The following is a 20,352-nucleotide window of genomic DNA, read 5'->3' on the forward strand; positions in this document are numbered from 1 at the left end:
TGAATTTTGATACATGTTGCATTATCTGACTACAACTTAATGTGTGACATATTTATATTTATATGTGCTCAACACTTATAGTGGTTAGTATATCAAACTTCAATACTGCTCATATATATTTATTCTTAACACTGAAATATTGTTCATTTTGTGCTTATTACCACTCATATTCTTTAATTTGTGCTGTTATCATTACGATAAAAATTTTCCTATGCACTATCTTTTTGTATTTTTTACCACATTATTATTTAAGATAAGGTTTACAATAAACATTTGGAATTTAACGAAGGTTAAAAAATCTCCATTTGAGGTTTTAGAATAAACCTTTGTAACTTAACGAAGGTTACAAAATCCTCCGTTAATTAAATTAATTCCCTAGAATTATATTAACCTTCACTAAATAACCTTCGTTAAAACCCATTTTTCTTGTAGTGGTTGGTATAATTTGATATGCTCAACACAAAATGCCTGTTTCAGATTAGAAACACACATAACATTTTATTTTTATTTTCTAACATTTATTATAAACATATTTAGTTTTTCTGTTTTAAGTTATAGAGTTTTGTTTGTTTTTTTGGCCGAATTTTCTTTTTCTATTTCAACTAGGTTTTTGTCTTTTTCTTATATATACATAATGTATTTTACTCTTTAATACACAAGTGAATAAGAGTTTCTTTTGTATTTTTTTTTCTCTATTTTTCTCTCTTTTACGCTTGAGTCATAGTCTTTTTTTTCATTTGCAATTAGGGTTCATCAAAACCTCAATTTCTCCATTATGATTAGGTGCAATGCTCCATTGAAGCACCACATTTGGATTCATCAGAACCTCCCATTTCTTCATTGCGACTACGTACGCTCCATTGAAACACCACATCAGGCAAAAAATAATAATATTTATATTTTCTTATCCCACTTGGAACATCATTCAATGATTTGGTATTTTGTTATTTCGTGTGTGTGCAGGTAAGAAAACAATGTCTTTGTTATATTGTATCCAGAGAACAATATAAGCTACTAAGACTAAAAGAATTATTCATAATTTTATTTTGTATATTGAAAAAGTATAAACTTATTTATATACAAATTGTATTAGGTGAGTATGTTTGTTGTAGAATTTATTATTATTAAAATATTTCAATTTAAGTTTGTACAAACTTATTTATATACAAAAATCATGGCTAGAAACTTAATAATCGTATTTATGAACTTCATCTACACCCTATTAAGAATTTTAAATAAATGCACCAATCATGTCATAAAAAATAATATGCCAAAAATTTTCATGATTAAGAAAACAACTCTTATAAAAAAAGGGATTCAAATTCTTTGGCTGACCCTAACATGAATTTATATTAAAAAAATTGAGGGAAACAGAAACATAAGATTTTAACATAAAAGCCGATTTTTTTACACAATAAGATACTTCATGCATCTTTATTGAAAAAAAAAGTCCAAATTATACCCTGTATAAATTACAATTATTTATTACTATATTAATAATACTTCATAAATAATAAATAATTATACCGTCTTTCTCGTTAGCAATACACGCCTTAAAAACCTAGACCTTTATATATGTATATGAGTTTCTCCTATGATTTACATAAAATATTCTTTTAATGTAATGCTCACACACTTTTTCCTTATTTTTCTTCTTTGTGTGCGATGTTAAGCTATCTTTCACATTTTCTCACATACCTCTTATATTTCTTCTATGAAATAGGTTAATAACATTAATATGAACAAACATTTTTTAACATTGATATTTAAAAAATTAAAACATAAATTGTTTGTTATTGTTTTGTTAATTGATTACTCACTTGGTTATTAAAAACGTTTTGTTGACTATAAATTATTTTGTGTATTATAGGTTTTGGATTAGTACCAAAACGAATAATTTATTAAAAGTGCGAGCCTTTTAGGTCAGCTAATTTAAGAATCAACATAAAATATATATTTTTATGTCGATTATTGATTTAAACGACTTAAAAAGTCTAACCTATTTGATTTTTTCATTTATTATGTTAGATAGAGAATTAATTGACATAAAAAATGACTTTTTTATATCGATTTCTACTTCAACGGAAGTAAAAAAAAATTATATATTTATTGATGATTTAGATTGATGTAAAATAATTTTTTTACGTCACATGAAGTAAGATGAATTTCCTTTACATCGGTTTCAAAATGACATAATTTTTTCGCTCAAATAACTAATGTAAAAAAGACTCTTTATTATCATTAAAAGATTAAGTATATTTAAGTTTATTATGATTAAAAAATTAAGTATATTTAATTTATGTTTGGATTAATTTCTTTATAATTTTTAGGAGAGAAAAAATAATATATATAAACACACACCCCATTAAGGATTAATATCTTCAATTTTTCGAATTATTATTTTTTAATTCAAACCTATTCTGAAAGCATTCTAAATTATTTATTGATAGTTTTGTATATGTTTTCTTTCATAAAGAAATTGTTTATTGGTAAGAGCGAGAAATAGTTAGTTAACTTTATTATCATTAAAAAATTAATTATATTTAAGCTATATTTGGATTAATCTCTTTATAATTTTTTCAGGAGAAAAAATAGACATTTTTTATAAATTAAAATTAACTTATACACATATTAAATTAAAAAAATAGAAAAATCATATAAAATATTTGCTTACAAATTATGTAGATTACTTAATTTCGATCTATATATGGGTTCCACTTATTATGAATGTAAAACAGCGAATTCACATGTCAAATTTGGATCCTTTTTAATTTTACTCCTTTGCCCTCTAATATTGTTATGCATAGGATCCAAAAGAAAAAATGAATAATAGATTATTTGAAAAATTGGTTAAGAGGTTTGTAGAGTGATGAATTATTAAAAGAAATTTTTTTTGAATGAATTAGCATAAGTTTAAATCGATTAAACGACAACTTCAATGCCTAAAATAGCATATAGTTGAACGGTTTCACTGACAATGCGATTGAATTTTTACTAGTTTATTAATTTTCTTTTACTTTATTTCTTTCCACGTAATATTAATGTTGTAGGTTTAATAAATCCTTTCCTTTCTAATCTGCATAAAATTAATTAATAATTAATAATTAATAGTGAGAGTTCTGAAAATAACAACTTACCAAAGTATATATTATTATTATTATTATTATATATAAAGAACGAAATGAGGAAGAAGGGTTGCTTGTGGCAGTAGCGCTGAAAATTGAAGAAACTACAATCATCTCTTCGTCTCTCATCTTCTTCACATTATTCCTCCTTTTCATCCTCAACCAGCGTCAAATTTCTCTTCTCCGTAAGTTTTATTCTCCTTTCTCCTTCCTCTTTATCATTCATCATCAACATTTTTAAATCCCAAATCTCTTCCTATTTTATTTTCATCACCTCATTCATTATTTTAATCATCCACATGAAATACCAATCAATCGTCAATTTCATCATCGTTTATCCTGCTCTTCATCAATTTAATTGCCTGCACGCTATTACTGTAATAACCTAATCCTGTTACAGGCTACGTAACTATTTCTATAACCCTTGCTTCTATTCGTTTGAGAAATCAATTGTGAAGAAACGAATGATCATTAATAATTTCTATTTTAAGGCATAATTAATAACAATCACACCAATTATTGTTGTTATTACCATTATCAAATGAATGATCGTTGATCATGAATTGACCTGGTTTATTCAGGCGACAGTGAAGGGAGAGGAAGGGAGGTTAGGGAAGATGTCGTCGATGAATTCGCCGTGCGCTGCGTGCAAGCTTCTGCGGCGGAAGTGCACGCAGGAGTGCGTGTTCGCGCCGTACTTTCCGCCGGACAACCCGCAACGGTTCGAGTGCGTGCACCGCGTGTTCGGCGCCAGCAACGTGTCGAAACTGCTGAACGAGCTCAGCGTGGCGCAGCGCGACGACGCCGTTAAGTCGCTGGCGTATGAGGCGGAGGCGCGATTGCGTGACCCCGTGTATGGCTGCGTGGGATTAATTTCGCTACTACAGCAACGGCTCCGTCAAATCCAAATGGAGCTTCACATAGCGAAGAAGGAATTCTCCACTTATGTTAGTCCTCAGACCATGCAGATTCTCTTGGCCAATCCTGGGATGGTGCCGCCTGCTGAGATTGTCGGGCCTCCTCCGCATCAACCTATGTTCAATCATGGAGGCAACAACATGGTGCCGCAGCAGATTTTGGTTGGCCATGGCGGTGGCCAGACGGTGGTTCGCGACCCTCAGCAGCAGGATTTTCAAGAAGCGCAGCAGATAATTCTTGCAACTAGGGAGCAGCAACAGATGTTTAGAAACTATGAGCACCAAGTTTATGGTGGTTTTGAACCTGGAAATGGTGGATTTGGGAACCAAGCAGAATTGTTGTCTCCTTCTTTGGCTCATGGAAATTTTGGTAATGTTGGAGCTTACCAAATGCAGCAGCAAGGAGAACAACATCCCATTGAGGCACAGTTGCTCCTCTCGCCACAACAGGGACAGCCCCATCAGCAACAACAGTGCGAAAGTGAGGATGGAAGGAATGTGCTTGATTTCTCAATCAAGTAGCTATGTTCTCCATTTCTCACTTCTTAATTCATCGTTGTTCAAACAAAGTACTTGGTTTTCTCCTTAGATTTTGGGTTTATATCTCCCACGTAAGAATGAACACAAATTTAAATGTGTTAGTATGGGTTTTCATTTAACAAATTTCTTTCTCTCCATCTCTCTTTTTTAAGTTTGGTAAAATAATTAACTTCATCAAAATCCTTAGATTTCTCTTGTACTATGGCAACTCTCATATCTAAACCCTTTTCAATATTTGTCTCTTTCTATCTTAGTACATTATTACATTATTAATCATGTTAATCACATCGTTTTATAATCTTCTTGTCTCTTTCCAAGTTTTAATCTTTTTCTTTAATATTTTCACGTTTTCTTTGGCTTCCCTTTCCTTCCACGCCAAGAAAAATGCTACCAAAGCTAGTGTTTTTAATATTGTTTTTTTTAATCGGTAAACAGATTGTTTGTTAATAAGTAAAAGTTATTAGAAATTGTGGAATATGAAATAAGATCTTATAAAACATAACATAAGCAATAATAAGTTAAAATACATTTAGAACACACTGGTATTGCATGTTCTTTGAGAGGCGAATTAAGTGATAGATCTTTTACTATTTCCAACAATATTCGTGTATTTAATTTGCCCTGGATTTTAGTTTTAATGATCTTGATAGATGTTTCTACTTAATGAAGTTTGATATAGGTAAATGCTTACAAGAACTTCTTTGAGAAAAGGAAAGATTGAAGCTTTTTTCATAAGTTTTTTTCATGTAATTTGATTTAATTTTTTATTTTTAATTTAAGTATAAATTAGTTTTAGTTTGTGAAGAAATTAAATTAATTTTTTCGTCCTTAGAAGAACTTAAGGAGAAGTTCATTGAAAGATCAATGAAGTACAAGCTAGATCAATTATAATTTACAACAATATTAAGGAATATAACTTTCCTATTATTATTAAAAAAAGTCATTAAATAAAAATTATTTTAAAAAATAAAATAAAATTAATTATTATATGAACTAAATTAGATACTATTTCAAAGATTAAAAAAATTATTGATATATAAAATAATTTTTATTATTAATTAAAATTTATAAATTAGTTTCTATATCTAATTATACTATAAGTTACTTTAAATACCACTAATCCTTTTAATAATTTAAATCATACTTATTAATTGTAAAAGTGTATTGCGGGATGTAGTTTGCTGCTCCATATTTAGCTAATCAGAAAATTTGACCTCATTTAATACTGTAATATCACTGTCCAAATATGACTAATTGGTTAGCCTTAATAGCTAATTCATTAACTTTTCCTCTATAGTAATACTTATTAATGGCAAAAGGATCAAATTTTTAGACTTTAAATTAAATAGTTAAAATTGAGTATGATCTTAAATTTAAAATGTGATAAATAAAAAGAAACATTTTTTTATAAAGAATTATGACAGATAAAGAAAAACATAAGACGTTAACAAGAGCATATCCTACACAACTTTTGGAAAATGTGTTAACAAGCACTGTGAATATTTCAATGAAAAATTTTCATTTATTATTAAGTTGTAACTGGTATTAATTCTTAAAACACTTACTGACAAGAGTGTTGTTAAAATTTTCCTTTAAACTAAAATTTCAGTTTTTGTTTTTATGAATATTTGAGTGTCAATGGTGATATGATAGTCCTCCTTCACCTAATAAAATTAGTGTATGTTTTGAGTTGTATGAAAGAGAGTCTGAGAAAATGGCTTGCCAACCGAAAGCTGGGTAAAATGCAAAAACTAATATCGGTTAGCCAGCTTTTGTCTGCTTCTGTGGAATCCATACATTGGACTCTCAACATACACTCCTTTTCTATCTTCAATAAAACTCATACACTTATCACACAGTATACTCTTGATTGCCATAATATTTTCTTTCAAACAAGTTTATGTGGCCATTTAGTTACATAACAAGTTTGCCCTCACTACTCAAATCCTTGCACCAAAATTGCATGATCATTCCTCTGCTAGTATCTCACCTTTTTCCTGCAGATACTTCAAATAATTATGATACCGCTACCAATAACAATATTCATCCTATGCTTAATCATGCCAAATTTGGTATCTTCAAACCTAAAGTTTTCATACTTCTTCCTCAACTTTTATTTCTAAGCCTACCACATTTAAACAAGATATGACGCATCTTGAGTGGCTTCAAACTATCCGATCTGAAAATGCAACTCTTCTTGCTAATAATACTTGGACTCTAACTCTGTTAACTACCATTGCAAATTTAGTTAAATGGTTTTTAAAAGCAAGTTCAATGCAGACGGGAGTCTACAACGTTACAAAACTCGACTGATTGTCAAGGATTTTTATCAAATCAAAGGTTGTGATTACATCGATACGTTTAGTCCCATGATCAAACCTACAACCATACATATAATTCTCACAAAGGTTTGTCTTCACACTAGCTCATCCATTAGATTATCGTTAACAACTTCTTTCTACTCTCATTAAAAAAAAAACAACTTCTTTCTACACAGTGACTTGGAAGATGATAAGTGTCTAATTTCAGTATTTATATTAAAATATAGACACTTATGAGGATTTATTGCTAATTTACATATAAAAAAATCCTTAATTTATGAATTTATACCTTTTTACATTTTTATGAGCTTTATTTGAATAAGAGCATTTTATTTCCAAATTTGGTGTTAATTGCAGATTTTTAGGGAGAATTGAAGATTTGGAATAAAGGAGAATAATTTGAGCTAAAAAGAGAAAGTTTGAAGGTCCCAGAATGGAAAAAAATGTAGAGAAAGATTAAGCCTTTTTTTTATGTTTTATCACTTAGTCCATTAGCGCGACACAGAAAGTCACCCAACCCTAGAAAATTAGGATAAATAGGGGGCTAGAGGTTCAACCCTAGTGTGTCAGATTGAGAGAAAACACCATAGAGTGAATTGTAACGCAATTGGGAGAATTGAAGGTGCTAGAAATATGCGTGGCTAATTATACCATTTGGAATTGAGAGTAATCTGCTCACACTCTTATGTATTGAGGTGATATCTTATATATTAATATTCAGTTTTTGATTGATTATTTGTATTGTTGTTTTACTTTTAACTTTACGTGACAAATTGAGAATTCTAAATCTGACTGGGAGGTATTTTTAGGGTTTGGACCTAAGCAACAATACTTAACATATTTGAGTGCTAAGAATAAACTTGAAATGTTAATTGCTATTAAACGTTTGAGCTTCGTTCTAAGTTGTTCTTATAATTATGCGAGAGATCGATAGTTAGGGGACATTCTTAAGGATTTTATATGCGAGGAATTGATATAAATGATTTTTATACGGGCATCAATTTCAATCAAAGAACTTAATATTGACATGCTAATCAAAATACATGAGAGTGAGAAAGATGAAACCTAATCCCGGTTTTTCCAACTTGAAACAACCAATTATTTGTGTGTTTTCTTATTGATCATCGCCAACACAATCACTTTCAACACACTTTTAATTGTTTTGTTCTATATTTAGTGATTATTGTACTTGATAATTCATTGTTCCTTGATTATTGTACTTGATATTCGTCCTTAGGGACAATTATTACTTCTGATAAACGCAGTGCACTTGCAGTAAAAAGTCATCAGAAGACAACGTCTATATGAAACAACCACATGGGTTTACTTATTGATAAATGTCAAATTTCAGTAATATTTCATATTAAAATATAGGTACTTATGAGTATTAGTTGCTAAAATAAATATAAAACAATCCCTAATTTATGAATTTATACCTTTTTACATATTTTATAATCTTTATTTGAATAAGAACATTTTATTCTCAAATTTAGTGTTAATTTCAGGTTTTTAGGAAAGGATGAAGATGACTAGGCTAAAGAAGAATAATATAAGCTAAAAGGAGAAAGTTGAAAGGTCCCAGAATGCACAAGTGCATAAAAAGCCCAAATCAGCATCAGAGCATCTCACTCAAGCGAGCCCATTCTCGCTTGAGCGAGAATTTTCCAGCAACATTGGACAAGATCGACACTTTGCTCGCTCAAGCGAGATAGTGCCAGAGACATTGGGCCTTTTTACATTTTACTCGCCCATCAGTGCCACACAAGAAGCCACTTAAGCCCACACAAATTAGGTTAAATATGGGACTTGAAGCACAACCTTAGGGTGCAAAATTGAGAAGAAAACACCATTGAGTGACTTGCAACCCAATTGGGAGAATAAAATGTGTTAAAAGATGTGTGGCTAATTCTATCCAGTGGATCTGGGAGTAATGTGTTCAATCTGTTATGTATTAAGGTGATATTTGAATATAATATTATGTTTTTGTTTGGTTATTGGTATTATTATTTTTCTTCTAATTCCTGATCTAGAATCTTAAATCTGATTCGAAAGTATTTTTATGGCTTTGACCTAAGCAATAATACTTAACATATTTGAGTGCTAGAAATAGACTTGAAATGTTAATTGTTATCAACGTTTGATCTTAATACTAAGTTGTTTTTATAAATATATAAATAATTTTTATACGGGTATCAATATAAATCAAAGGACATAATGTTACCATGCTAATCAAAATACAAAAGAGTGAGAAAGATGAAACTCAATCCCTATTTTTCCAATTGAAGCAACAACTCTTTGCCTTGTTATCTTGTTAATCATTGTCATCACAAAAAATTCCAACAAAGTTTTATTATTCTATTTTATATTTAGTGAATACTTTACTTGATTATTCAACTATTTCTTGTAGGTTCGATATTCGTCCTTAGAGACACATTATTACTTATGACAACGCAATGCACTTGTCGTAAAAAGTCATCACTTATACTAACCCTACTTTTGTCTACAAACTCCACAAAGTTATCTATGGGTAAGCAAGCCCTGGGTTCATGGTTTCTAAAGCTCATTCACACTATTATTGTTATGGGTTTTCAACTGTCTAAGAGTGATTCTTCTCTTTTTAATTAATTTTGCAATAATGATACTTTTTTTCATTCTTATTTATGTTGATGACATTTGATTACTAGAAGTTCTTCACTTGTTCAAAGTTTTATCAAATAGCCGAGCGACATGTTCGTCTTAAAAAACTTGGGTTTGTTACAGTATTTTTTGGGTATTAAATTTGCATGGCTCAATGACGACATCTGCCTTAAACACAATATATCAGGGATCTTCTGTAACGTGACAACATGATCAATTCAAATCCTCAACCCACATCCATGATATTGTTTTCTTGCTTAACTCATGATGGATATGTTGTTGTTTAATATCCTACTCTCTATTATTCTATAATTGGTGCTCTTCAATACGTTATTGTTACTTGACCGAAACTTTCTTTCAGTGTTAGTAAAGCATGTCAGTAATGCATCATCTTCAACTTCATCACTGGAAAGTGGTGAAATGCATCCTTCGATACTTACATGGTCTTCATCTCTGTTCTTGCTCTGATTTTTTCGTCATTGGTTTCAAAGACTCTGATTGGGGTTCTGACTTGGACAGTTAAAAATCCACCACAGGTTACTGCATCTATGTTTGATGAAACCTTGTGTCTTGATCCTCTCGAAGGCAAAAGGTTGTCCCTCGCAACAAGACGAAGGTTAAATACTACAGTGTGGTTGTTGTTCTCACTGAGATTATTTGGATCATGTCTTTGTTTACATAACTTCATATGTTTTCCTCTACACCAAAGCTATACTACGACAACGTTGGTGTCGTTCTTCTCACGACAAATCTAGGTATGCACTCTATATCCAAGCACTTTGAATTTGATCTTCATTTTGTGCGTGATCATGTCCAACAAAAGCATCTTTTTCTGAATCATATCCCTTCATAGTTTCAAGTTGTTGATTTCACTACTAGAAAATCATTAAATAGAAATCAATTTTAAAGACAAAAAATAATTAGTTGTTATATTGACTAAATCAGATATTGGTTTAGAGACTAAAAAGATTATTGGTATCTAAATTATTTTTGTTAGCTAAAATCAATAACAAAAACTAATTTAGATACCAATAATTTTTTTAGTATATAATTTAGTCAATATAACAACTAATTATTTTTTGTATCTAAAATTGGTTTCAATTTAATGATTTTCTTGAAGTGATAATTTTTTATTAATAATAAAAATTACTTATATATCATAATTTTTTCATTTATAAAATAATATTTAACTTAGTCAATATATTAACTAATTATTTTTTTGTCTTTAAAATTAATTACTATTAATAAGTTTCAAATTAAAGTTAGATATAAACCATATCGAGAAATATTGTATAGAATTTTATTTAAATATGTAAGCAAAATTGTAGATTATTATCTTTAGTATATTTAACATGAATTACTGTTTACAAAATTTCAACACTTAAAATTAAAATGAATGAACATTGAATGAATCTAATAAATATTTATTAGCTTAATTAAGTTTGAGTTTTTTAGTTGTATATTTTCAATTGAGTCTCTATTAAATTTTATTTTTATTATTAGATATTAATAAATTTTAAACTTTTCAATTGAGTTTTTTGTTAAATGGATAGCGTAATTGTTATCTTCTTATCTTGCTTACTAAATTTGAATGTTAATAAAAGTGAGATTTTGTGATTAATGTAACTAATATGAAATGATAAGTAATTTTTATATTATTAACTGAAAATATGTTGAATGATAAGACACGATCATCTTCATCTACATCAATGGTGATGACAATAACACTTTCTTTGTGTGTAGATAATGATATGAAAGTCACCCAAAAATATGATGATCTGGTTTGATACAAGTGACGATGATACTCTCCAGTGATTATTGTAGATTTTTTTTATCAACAAGAAAAGAATAATTAATAGAATTATTTAAAGGATACCTCAACCCTTATACAAAAGACTAGAGAACAACATCACCCTTACAAAACACAAGAACAGTAAGTTCCAATCTACCCAACAAATTATAGCACGACAAACATACAACGCCACCACTAAATAGATTGTGTTCTACCGGCCTTAACACTAATAACCTACTCATACCCTAACATTTATTAGCTTTAATAGACCTTATACAGACAATAGGTTCGAGACATCAATCAGAATAAAAAAAAAACACGATAAACGTATCTTAACAGTTACTCACATGACCATAAGACAATATGTTCCAGTGACTATTGTGGATAATAACATAAAAAATATAATCCAACAAAAACCTCGTATGAATACATAAAGACAAATAAATAAACAAAATAATTAATAATACAAGAGTTACATAAAAAAAAATTAAATTTTGGAAATTTAATTAAAATATATAAAAAATTTAACAATTCAATTCATAAATTTTTTAACAAAAAATTAATTACAATATTTAAACTTATTAAATAATTATTTATTTATAACTTTAGAGTAATAAATGCTTATTTAATTTCATGTGTGTGTAATCAATATTAAATATTTGTGTATCCTTATACTGACAAGAGTGAGAGTGTATAAATACAACACATGAAAGAATACATAAGAACACAGTGAAGAAGAGTTGTGAGATTCCTGTTCCTCCTGCTGTTCCTCCATTTCATACCACAGTAATCTCTCTCTCTATCAGTGTCACTTATTTTTATCCTCTGTTTGCATCATTTATTTCATTTTGCTTTTTTTTTTCTCAACTCTTTGCTGTTTATCCAATTTACGAATAAATGTAGAAATTGATGTTAAGGTGCATACGTTCTCTAGATGTTATCAATTATTTTATGAGATTTGCTACCTTCAGTTTTTTTAAAAAGAAGAATAACTTCCCAAGTTATAATATAATTTAAAAAAAAATTAATTTATAACTTATTTTTTTCTAAAATAAATAAATGAATATAAATTAACAATTTTATGAGATTTGTTTTACTTGTTCTTAGAACATCTTTGTTGCAGAAGAAATACACAAATAACCCAAGGCATGACCCCATGCGGCGCGTGCAAGTATCAACGACGGAGGTGCGGGGCGGATTGCCTTATGGCGCCGTATTTTCCGGCAGAGAGCATTCAGCGGTTCGCGTACGTTCACCATGTGTTCGGCGGGGGCAACGTGAGTAACATTCTGAAGTCAACGAAGCCGGAGTTGCGGAAGTGGACGGCGAGGGCGCTGACGTACCAAGCGGAGGCGCGTGTGAGAGACCCGGTGCACGGGTGCGTTGGGGTGATATGCGAGCAGGAGGAGAGTCTTCGAATCTTGAAAGAGAAGCTAGAGAAGGCAAAAAGGGAAGTGGCCAAATACGTGGGTCCAGAGGTTATGCAAAAGATGATCGAGCAGTGTTCCTCCTATCCGCATGCGAATATGGTGGACCTTGAGGCTCCTCTCGCAATCACGATTGATGATGCCGATCTTTCTTCATGGGATCCTTTTCCGGCTTGGGAACCAGCTTTTTCGCGGCTGCAGCCACCTCAAGGTGGCGACGCTAAGGGTGAGACTATTGCTCCTCCTTCTTGAACCAAATTCATGTTCTTCTTCTTGTTGCTTTTCTCCACCAAAAGGATCCCAAACTATTTATTGCATCATTTCTGCTGGATTTTAGGTTTTTATTCTTAATGAATTATACTTTCTTAATTTCTTTAATTTTAGAGGAATGAATTAAATCTGTTTTTTATTAGAAAGATGTTTAAATTATTATATTTGAATATTTTTTTATAAATAATTCTAAATACAATTATATATATATATATATATATATTAGTATTTTTACTCGGACAATGCAATGCACATGACTTTTTAAAATAGAATGAATTTATTATGTAAATTTATATTTATAAAAATATAATTAAAATTTAATATGAGTATTTTATTCTGTAAAATTGGATAATAATTCTTTTATTGTGAAAATGTATTTGAGCTTTTTTTGTGTGAATAAAATGCATTATATAATATAATTGTTTCAAAGTATATGTGATAATTAACAATTAATGAAATATGTTATTTAATATTTTCTTTTAAATTTGAAAGAATATATATATATATATATATGTATATATATATGTATATATATATGTATATATATATATATATATGTATATATATATATATATATTATCACCAATAATACTAATAAAAATAATACTTTTGTTCAAATCATTCACATGCAACCTTGTTCCATTATAAAGATAATCTATTTTATATTTTTTCTTGAAAACATTACATGTGTGCACTCATTTTCAATCTTATTTAATGTCATTCAAAAATCTCAGTATCATCTATTCACCTTGATTTTATAGTCTTCATTTGATTGGCAAGATAGGATAGGTGGGGTCAAAACTTAAATAAGTGTCACTACTTATTAATGATAAAAATTTAAGTTAACTATTATATTCATAAACTTATAGTTTTTAACTAAAAAAAATATAAATATTTTTAATATCAGTTTTTTTCACCTGCAAATCCTCCATACTTAACATAAAATTTAGAACATAAATAATGTTATAAATGAACTAATATTATTAATAATGTAGATAACAATTTTAGAATAAAATTTATTTAAAATAAATCATACCAAATAAAAATATGTATACCAAAAATTTCTATATCATGTTATTCATGACCAAATTTACATAAATAGAATAGTTATATTTATTTTAAAAGATAATATTTGCATATAAAGACAAAATTTAATTATATATATAGAGTACTTTGATGATGTTTAATTAATACAAAATGCATTTAAAATAGGTAAAAATAAAATTCCAACAATTCATATAGTAAATGAAAATTTTCTACATAAAAAATTATATGTTTTATTTTAATTTGTTTTGTAAAAAATTATATATATTTTATTTTTGCAAAAAAACTTATATATTTTAATTTATATGAAAATAATTATTTGTTTCATATATTCAAAAGTTATTAATAAACATTATACATGAGATATTAATGTTAATATTTACAATTAAAATTATAAAATATGGGATGAAAGTTTTTATTTACTAAATATTGAACTCAGTTTTTTAGTAAAAAAGTACATCCACAAATTCAGTGTATTTCTTCTGAATTTTTTATAAATTTGTATGTTAAAATGTTTTTTTTTAATAAGTGTAAGCATTTTGTTATTTTATTTAAAAATATAAATTAAAATATTGGTGTGATTAAAAGTAAAATATTCACTCATTATATAAATTTTCTTAATTTCTTCAGAAAACTGTAATATATTTATTAAATAATTTTATTATATGTATATATATATATATATATATTAAATATGATGTTGTCCAAAACTTATTTTTGTAAAATAAATTTTGAAGAATTCTTAACAAAAAATAAGAAATGTATAATTAATTGTCTGAAATTATTTTTAGAAACTAATTTTAAAAAATTAAAAGTTAATTTAAATATTTTTATAATTAATTAAAATATACTAGTCACATAAAAATTATATTAACTTTTTCACAAAGAGATTATTCAGTAAAATGTTCATGGTAAAGTAAATTTAAATGTTCTTATTTTATTTTATGAAAATAATTTTGAAATTTATGTGTTGTAAGTAATATATGTTGTTTGATAAACTATTTTAAATTTCACTATCTAATTTCATAAAGTTTATTAATTCATTTTAAAAATAACATTGAAAAAATTAATAGAAATTAAAATACTACAATAAAAATAGATATCGACTTTAAATCAATTGTTCATTATATGAATTAAATAGAAATTCTTATATATATATATATATCCACATGTTTTATTTCCTATATAACTTTATAAAAAACAAATACTTTTTAATTTTTAATAAAAATATCATGTATGTAGATTAAATTTACGCATTATATTGAATTAAATTTTTTGTAAGAAAATATTTCAAATATGATAATTTAAGTCAAATATTGATCTACATAAATTAAATGACAATTTTATACACTATAAAAAGTTTTTTTATATATTATTTTATATGAAAATGAAATAAAGTAACATAAAACTATAGAATTAAAATAATTAAAAATTAAATTAAAATAAAAGGAATAATTAAAATAAAATTAAATAATAATACACCATAGTTATTTTAACACTCACAAGTTAACCATTTTAAATTATTTAATAACAAATAAGCTAAGATACATAGTTTAAATATGTACAACACATGTTGAATAATGCAGTAAACATTATACATTATCCATGATGAAAGTCATTTTGTAAACACGTTACAAAATGAAAACATTCAAACCATTATAATACGTTAAGAAAAAAAGTCCAAGAAAAAATAACCGAAAAGACATTAATTTGCAAACGGTCGCATTATTTTTTTTTTTTATATGAAATCGTTGAATTATCATTGTCCAAATTAATTATTTGTGATTGAATTATTGAATGTATTTTAAAAATTTGGTTAATTTAATAAATCTTGAAAAAAAGAAAAAGATCATGTATACAAAAATTTAATACTTTACATAACAAATGATTTTGTAGTCTAAAAAAACTTATTATGTATCTAAGACCTACTTATTTTTACTATACACTTTGAAAATATATAAAGTTTTTAAGAGTGAATAATCTACATAATACGAGAATATATATATATTAATATTGAGAATTCAGTTTAAGCCATTGTCTACATATGATTTTGAGGTTTGTGTGAGACGCGTTCTTGACAGACAGAAGTAGACTGTGAAATCTTTATGATGAGTCAAACACACAAAATCTTGTCCTCCAATGTCATCAACAAATTAAACGGAACAAAAACTTTTGTCATGGCTTCTTATATATCATACAAGAATTACATATATTTCTTAAAATTTTGTATATTCAATTATTTATACTTTTAATATAACTTTTTTTTCTCGTGAGATTTTTCTATTTTAAGATCTTTTACCACGTGTTTATGATAAACAATGATTTTTTTATTATCATACCATCACGAATAGAGACTCTATGGAAAATAATAATAATAATCAAAATGAATATTTCATATGGGATTCAATTATATTTGTAACTTCACTTTTTTTAGTTTTTTTGTTATAATCAGAAGAGAAATAGATGTTATAATAAAAAATACAGTGAAAATATAAAATAAAAATAACATTATTTTATTACATTTATGTAAAAATCAATAATGAAAACCCTACGACTGAAGGCACAGACAAAAAAGTCTGAACCACCCAACTGCCAGATTAGGACATTTGTGTAGTTATTGCATGATATTGATGGAAATGGAATGAATTCTTTGTTTGATGATCGTAATAAAATATCTTGAAATTCAGGTAAATTCTTTTATTCATTACTATTTTTAAATTAGAATTTGAATTCCATCTATTATTTGTTTTGTTGTTATTCCTTTCTTACACGGTGAGTATTAGAATCAATTTTATTTATTCATCTTTTCATAATTAAAATTCCTCACACGGGATGAAGTAAAATATCACATGATTCAATACAAAGAACAAATCCATTACAGATAAATCTTAGTAGTGTGTATGCGTTTTTGTATTTTATACCTAATGATTTTTCACGTTGCTCAGGAAACTACTAGTTATACATCAATGGGTTCACAACACACCACATTATGTAAATCCGATTATAAATCCATGGAGGTAGTAAGCTCAGGAAATTTATTCAATAAAATTACTCCTAATAACAATTTATACTTCTCATAACAAAAACTTAATAAAGCAGAGGATAGAGAACTCCGAAACAGTCTAAAATCTCAACCTCTCACTCTACAAGTCTCATAATTCTAACATCGATTGGATTGGATCCTTGTATGTGTTAGATCTTTTATTTTCATGCTGTCAAATTTTGATTATTCATTTATAACTATATGCTTTACTCTTGTGTGTCTGAAAATTTTAGAAGCTCATAGAAGTTCAGCTTCTGGTTGGTGGTGAAGGCCACCTTTCCAATTGTGGCAATCTGAGTGTTCATCTTCTTCTGTGTCCATGCTGTTTCGTCCAGACCCTCCTAAGAACAGAGGACCTTGTGGAGAGCCAGATTGTGATAAGTTCCCTCTTGATTTATTATTATCTCCACCTTTATCTTGTACCATCAGGCATAATTCACTATTAGCATGCCCAAATGAAGAAACTTGAGGTCTTCTAAAATGAAGTCTGTACTTCTGATTCAACCACAAATTTGCATCAGTCATTCAGAAAATTAATTTAGGATGAACAAAAAAATGTTCAAAATTTGAGAAAACAAGTTCTGTTATGTTTTCCAATCACAAAATATGTTAACTTTTACACATAACCATACTAAAAGTAATAACCAACAATAATGCCTGATTGATGAACAGAATGAACAGAAACTCACACTCCATACTACAATTCTAAAAGTAAAAAGGCTGCTGATTAAGACACTCTATCAGAAATTCGATTCAGGAATTTGTATAAAATTCATGAAGTTGAGTTTAAACTATAAAAAGTTAAATTTATTTGACTTACTTATTTTCTTTGTTTATACTAAAGTTTATCCAAACATAATCTAAACAAACATTCACCTGCAAATGGCTTTTCACTTCATCATTTGTCAGGCCTACCACCTGCATCAGTTCTCTAATCTGCTTTGGAGTGGCCACTGCGGTAAACAAACCAATTAGAGATAAGACTAACTTTTTCAATTCCAGATGGAAGATTCTGAATTCAAAAGAAAAATAAAAGAGAAAAAATCATCCACCATTGATTATGCAGATAAGGTGAAGAATTTGTGAGCCCACCCTAATTTGCAAAAGTAATCATTCGCACTTATAAACCTTCTCCCTCTTAATTATGTTTAAATGCTAACTTTAATCTACCTTGTGGTCCCCCTAATTGTTGAAGGGCATCAACAAATCGCCTATGAAGCTCTGGTGACCAGCATCGCCTTTGTTTCCTCGGATTCTGCTGAGGTGGTGCTTCACACTTTATCTCTGATGAGCTTGTAATCAAGGACGACCCATGTTCATTACCACTTTCTGTTTTTCTATTATTCAATTCAAACACTGGTCTCATCAAACCAAGGCTAGGAATCTGTGACACCCCCTTGTCTTCACTCATCACTGTCTTTGACACACGATTGTTTCCATTTAATGCTAGTGGTGCTCCTCTACTCTTGTTGGTCTCATTCTGTGCTTGATTTGGATTGTTGGGGACACATCGACCGTCCTCTTCATTCCTCTGTACGTTACCAGATAAAATAATTAAACTTTTGTTCTTAATTCTGCAGAAACCGCTACAAAACACAATCCTTTTCCCTGAAAGTTATTACATGGTCTAAAATCCCTCATAGTATAGGATAAGTATGGTCTAAAAGCCATCATATTATAGGTTAACACAGTTATATCAATCTTCAACTAGTCATGTGACAATTGATTGTGACCATGAACATGTGTGAACTATATAATCATTTCTGAAATAAAAATTTACCGGTTTGGATTCAACGTTCCATAGCCGAACAGAGTTGATCCAATTCTTCATGTTACTGCGTTCTGTATCCATGCTTAAAGTCTCACTTCCTTCAGAATTGGTTTTCATAAGTGGAATGTATTCTTCAACAACGGGTTCTTCGTGCATTCTCACTCCTCCATTTATCTCCTCTTTCAATTTAGTAATAGCTTCATTCAGATTGCAGACCCCAAGGAATATATTAATCACCAACAGACCAAAACATGCGGAGTAATCACATAAAAAATGTTCACTTTGAAAATTCTATAAAAAAGGACAAGTACTTCACCCACCATCGTTCACAAGGAGCATGCAGAGAGGAAGTTCACGTTTGAAGGAGTCGATCTTCCTCTTCTCATCTTCTAACTTTTGGAGAAAATCCTCAAGCGTGGGTGTTCTCTGAGACCCATCTTCGCTCTGAGCAACCTCGCCAAGAATCTGACAAACGGTTCTTCCGGGGACAAAGGCCAAGCTCAAATCCAAGCTCAGTTCCATCTTCGGGTAACAGACTCACAAGTAGGAACAAAAATAAAGAAAAAAGGTTAACCAATCTCAGAGTTTCAGCGTCGTGTTTTCAGGTGCCAAACCATTGTTATTATTGTTTCATTACAAAGAGAGAGGGAGAAGGGGATAGATATTCATTTATTAATATCATGAAAACTGTGATTCGGGACAGAAAGATTCAGTCCTCGCATTCGTGTCGTCGCGTAACCCCATTAGTGTAAATGTGTAATGTGACTCAAAACAAAGCTCAACGGTTGTTAATAATTTGCGAACAATTTTGTTTTTCTTTCCGCAAAGAATAAAAAGAAATGGTTTGTGGTTGAGACGAGAATCTTTTGATTCTGTAACATCACGGGTTATAAAATATGGTTGCGTTACGTTAATTAGTTGGATGAAATTTAAATAGTTTTGGATAGGTGTGGTTTTTGGGAGATTCTTTGCTTACTATAGGCTTCTGCTTGGTCACCTATGTATAAGTTCAGCAAACGTTTGACCCACACATGTAATAATTCAGCCAAGTTTTTTAATATTTTTATCACCTTTTATAATTTATGTTTATCATAATATTTTTTTTGTCTCACGTTTTTTTACCTGTTCTTATTACAACACTTTATACTATCACAGTGTTTAAGTTGAATTTTGTGAGAAAGTGTTTGAAAAACGCAATACGCAACCTCAACCAAAACCAATTGATGAATTACTCTCTCGTCATTGGCATGTTATTTATAGAATTTCTATTAAATCCACATTGAAATAAAGACAATTTCAAAAGGTTTTCTACAATTCAGATTTTTATTTTTTTGAGTAGCACCTTAGAATATAAGTAGGATTACTCAAATAACATAAACCAAAATAGAGAATCATGAAGCTATCATTGCTCTATCTACAATTAAGAATAGTATCTTTTGACGTTATTCATTTTGTTATCTTCCCA

The 20,352-nt window shown here is 28.7% G+C and overlaps 2 protein-coding genes and 1 long non-coding RNA gene across 3 annotated transcripts; 2 read left to right on the forward strand and 1 right to left on the reverse strand.

The window, feature by feature from the left end:
• Window positions 1-3,186: 3,186 nt before the first annotated feature.
• On the forward strand, window positions 3,187-4,719 carry LOC137808323 (protein LATERAL ORGAN BOUNDARIES-like). Its single transcript, XM_068609378.1, has 2 exons — window positions 3,187-3,310; window positions 3,707-4,719. The coding sequence occupies exon 2, from the start codon at window positions 3,743-3,745 to the stop codon at window positions 4,562-4,564; it is 822 nt and encodes a 273-aa protein (XP_068465479.1). The 5' UTR covers window positions 3,187-3,310; window positions 3,707-3,742; the 3' UTR covers window positions 4,565-4,719.
• A 7,349-nt stretch (window positions 4,720-12,068) lies between these two features.
• Window positions 12,069-13,137, forward strand: LOC137808324 (uncharacterized). The gene is made up of 2 exons (XR_011080694.1): window positions 12,069-12,118; window positions 12,440-13,137. It is a non-coding gene; the product is annotated as an uncharacterized lncRNA (long non-coding RNA).
• Window positions 13,138-17,089: 3,952 nt separating this feature from the next.
• On the reverse strand, window positions 17,090-19,864 carry LOC137808325 (transcription factor HHO5-like). Its single transcript, XM_068609379.1, has 5 exons — window positions 19,208-19,864; window positions 18,897-19,084; window positions 18,287-18,647; window positions 17,993-18,069; window positions 17,090-17,611 (listed from the first exon to the last, which is right to left on the reverse strand). The coding sequence occupies exons 1-5, from the start codon at window positions 19,407-19,409 to the stop codon at window positions 17,354-17,356; spliced, it is 1,086 nt and encodes a 361-aa protein (XP_068465480.1). The 5' UTR covers window positions 19,410-19,864; the 3' UTR covers window positions 17,090-17,353.
• Between the last annotated feature and the right edge of the window lie 488 nt (window positions 19,865-20,352).

The sequence above is a fragment of the Phaseolus vulgaris genome, chromosome 3, assembly GCF_000499845.2.
Source record: "Phaseolus vulgaris cultivar G19833 chromosome 3, P. vulgaris v2.0, whole genome shotgun sequence".
Lineage (NCBI taxonomy): Eukaryota > Viridiplantae > Streptophyta > Magnoliopsida > Fabales > Fabaceae > Phaseolus > Phaseolus vulgaris.